This window comes from Nansenia antarctica (genome assembly GCF_963989245.1).
Source record: "Nansenia antarctica genome assembly, chromosome: 6".
NCBI classification, from domain to species: domain Eukaryota; kingdom Metazoa; phylum Chordata; class Actinopteri; order Argentiniformes; family Microstomatidae; genus Nansenia; species Nansenia antarctica.
The window spans coordinates 56762111-56764610 of record NC_137676.1 but is presented as its reverse complement, the minus strand read 5'-3'; the positions used below and the strand labels follow the sequence as shown (position 1 = coordinate 56764610).

Genomic DNA, 2500 nt, shown 5'->3' with positions numbered 1-2500 from the left:
TCAGTCAAAACAAACTCTGTCTCACGTCAGCCTTAAGAGAGAGAGAGAGAGAGAGAGAGAGAGAGAGAAGAGAGAGAGAGAGAGACAGAGAGAGAGACAGAGAGACAGAGAGAGAGAGAGAGAGAGAGAGAGAGAGAGAGAGAGAGGGCATATGGGCAGCTTTTTGGGGATTCATTGCTTTCCGTTAACTGTTGTCTTGTTTATGGCGTCGGCAGCTGTTTTCAGAATGAGCGTGCCAATTAAGTTAATTTGAATTTGCATGTGACAAAGAGGGAGGGGCTGGACCAAACGTGTCAGTGTCGTAAAAGTGCTGGTGGTGTTCTTTCTTACGCAGTTCATCGCGAAGGTTTGCTAGCTCCGACGACAGCTCCTTCTTCTGCCTTAGGGCCTCCTCACGCTGTGAGAGAGAGAGAGAGAGAGAGAAGGAGAGAGAGAGAGAGAGAGAGAGAGAGAGAGAGAGAGAGAGAGAGAGAGAGAGAGAGAGAGAGAGAGAAAAGTGAAATGATTAGTCATTTAACTTATGGGAAAAATCATTCACATACCGCATGATAGCTTTGTTTTGGAGTTTTGAAGCAGACATCACTTTGGGGAAGGCTTATACCTTGACTGACAGGTTAGCTTCCCTGTTTTTCATCACACAAAAGTTTCACATAGCAATTTAGGGCTTTAGCATGTTGACAATGGAAACACCAATTACAAACTGCTGTTGTAAGCTCTATACTGAGCAGTGGAGGCCGGTGGAGGAAGAAATCGGAGGACGGGCTTATTGGAATGCACGGAACGGAATGAGCCCATCCTCCGATTTCTACCTTCACCAGCCTCCCATACTGTCCCATACCCGCCTCAGGAGGGAGCTGCATGTGAGCTGGTGACTGGAGGGTTGCTGGCATCATATCTAAGGTGCCTACCTACCACTGCTGTTGTGCCCTTGAGCAAGGCACTTAACCCCTAATTGCTCCAGGGGCGCCGACTATGGCTGACCCTGTGCCTCGAGCAAAAAATACCACATTCCATTCCACAACAATTGATTGACAAGTTGATTGCATGTATCATGCAAATATAACATTGTTCTTCTTCTACAAACACTTCACACAGGGTGTCATTTTAAGACACCCACAGCCTAGGTGAGTCAGACAAGACTATACAATACGTAAGACAATACAGTCATGACATCAGCAGCACTGTGGTCAGCGGTCTCTAAATCAGACACTGTATTCCTTCCTACAGACACTGCACCTGGATCAGTTCACAGGACACTCACTGACTGTGTAGAAAACGAGGGCGAAGGAGCAACTGTTCTTGGGTCTGTACTTCCACTTGTGTGTGTTCAAATGCAAACACGTGCTGTGAGGATTTCTCACGTTCAAAAAATAACAGACGCGCATGTGCGCAGGCGTGTGCACACACACAAACACACACACACACACACACACACAAAGAAGTACCATTCTTTCACATATTCACATTTTCTCAGGCACAAAAGTAAGAGTCACGCTAACTCACATTCTTTCACACACATAAACATTGTCTCAAAGACTACACCTGAACTAATCTAACACAACAGGGCTGACCCACCCCCCCCTCCCATCACCACCACAAACGCTCCAACTTAGATAATGCCAGAACACTGTCCAAAGTGCATTCTGACCCTTGAATACAAAGAGACAAACTTCAATCTCCACCTGAAAGAACTCTCATAACAACAGTCTCTCTCTCTCTCTCTTCTCTCTCCATCTCTCTCTCTCTCTCTCTCTCTCTCTCATCTCTCTCTCTCTCTCTCTCTCTCTCTCTCTCTCTCTCTCTCTCTCTCTCTCTCTCTCTCTCTCTCTCTCTCTCTCTCTCTCTCCTCTCTCTCTCTCTCTCTCTCTCTCTCTCTCTCTCTCTCTCTCTCTCTCTCTCTCTCTCTCTCTCTCTTCTCTCTCTCACACACACACACACACACACACACACACACACACACACACACACACACACATAAAGCCCATGGCTGCTCTCAGCATGGCCAGCCTAAGTGACCCAGCAGACAGGTAGAGAGAGAGAGAGAGAGAGAGAGAGAGAGAGAGAGAGAGGCCAAATATCCCGCCAACAGATGGCCCAACTACAAAAACAAAGACCCATTTAAAAGAAAGAGAAAGCGAGGGAGAGAGAAGGCAAAAACAAAGACAACGAGTGATAAGAGAAATAGAGAGAGAGAGAGAGAACAAAGAAAAGTGAGAACCAAAACAACACACACACCTTGGCTTTCTTCCTTTTGTGGGGGGCTGTGTGGAGGTAGGCTCTGCTGGCCGAGGAGCCCATGTTCCCCTCTGGGCTGCCGAGAGGCGGAATGCGAGGAGCTCCACAGCATGCTCTCGTCTGAAACCTCCCCCTTCTCCTCCCTCCCCCCTCTCTCCTCCCTCCCGCCCCACCTCTACAACCAGCAGCACCTTCACCTCCAGCAGTCAATCAGGAGAACTGGTCTGTCGACATCAAAGGAGCTCCTACTCTGTCTGTCTCTCTG

At 48.0% G+C, this 2500-nt stretch overlaps 1 protein-coding gene across 2 annotated transcripts in view; it reads right to left on the bottom strand.

Moving 5' to 3' along the window:
- LOC308160050 (uncharacterized protein) overlaps positions 1-2500 on the bottom strand; it is a 70476-nt gene that overhangs the window by 19522 nt on the left and 48454 nt on the right. For both annotated transcript variants that reach the window (XM_080533907.1, XM_080533908.1), the window contains exon 8: positions 331-397. In XM_080533907.1, coding sequence (XP_080390033.1) covers positions 331-397 — 67 coding nt within the window. The remainder of the gene's footprint in view (positions 1-330; positions 398-2500) is intronic.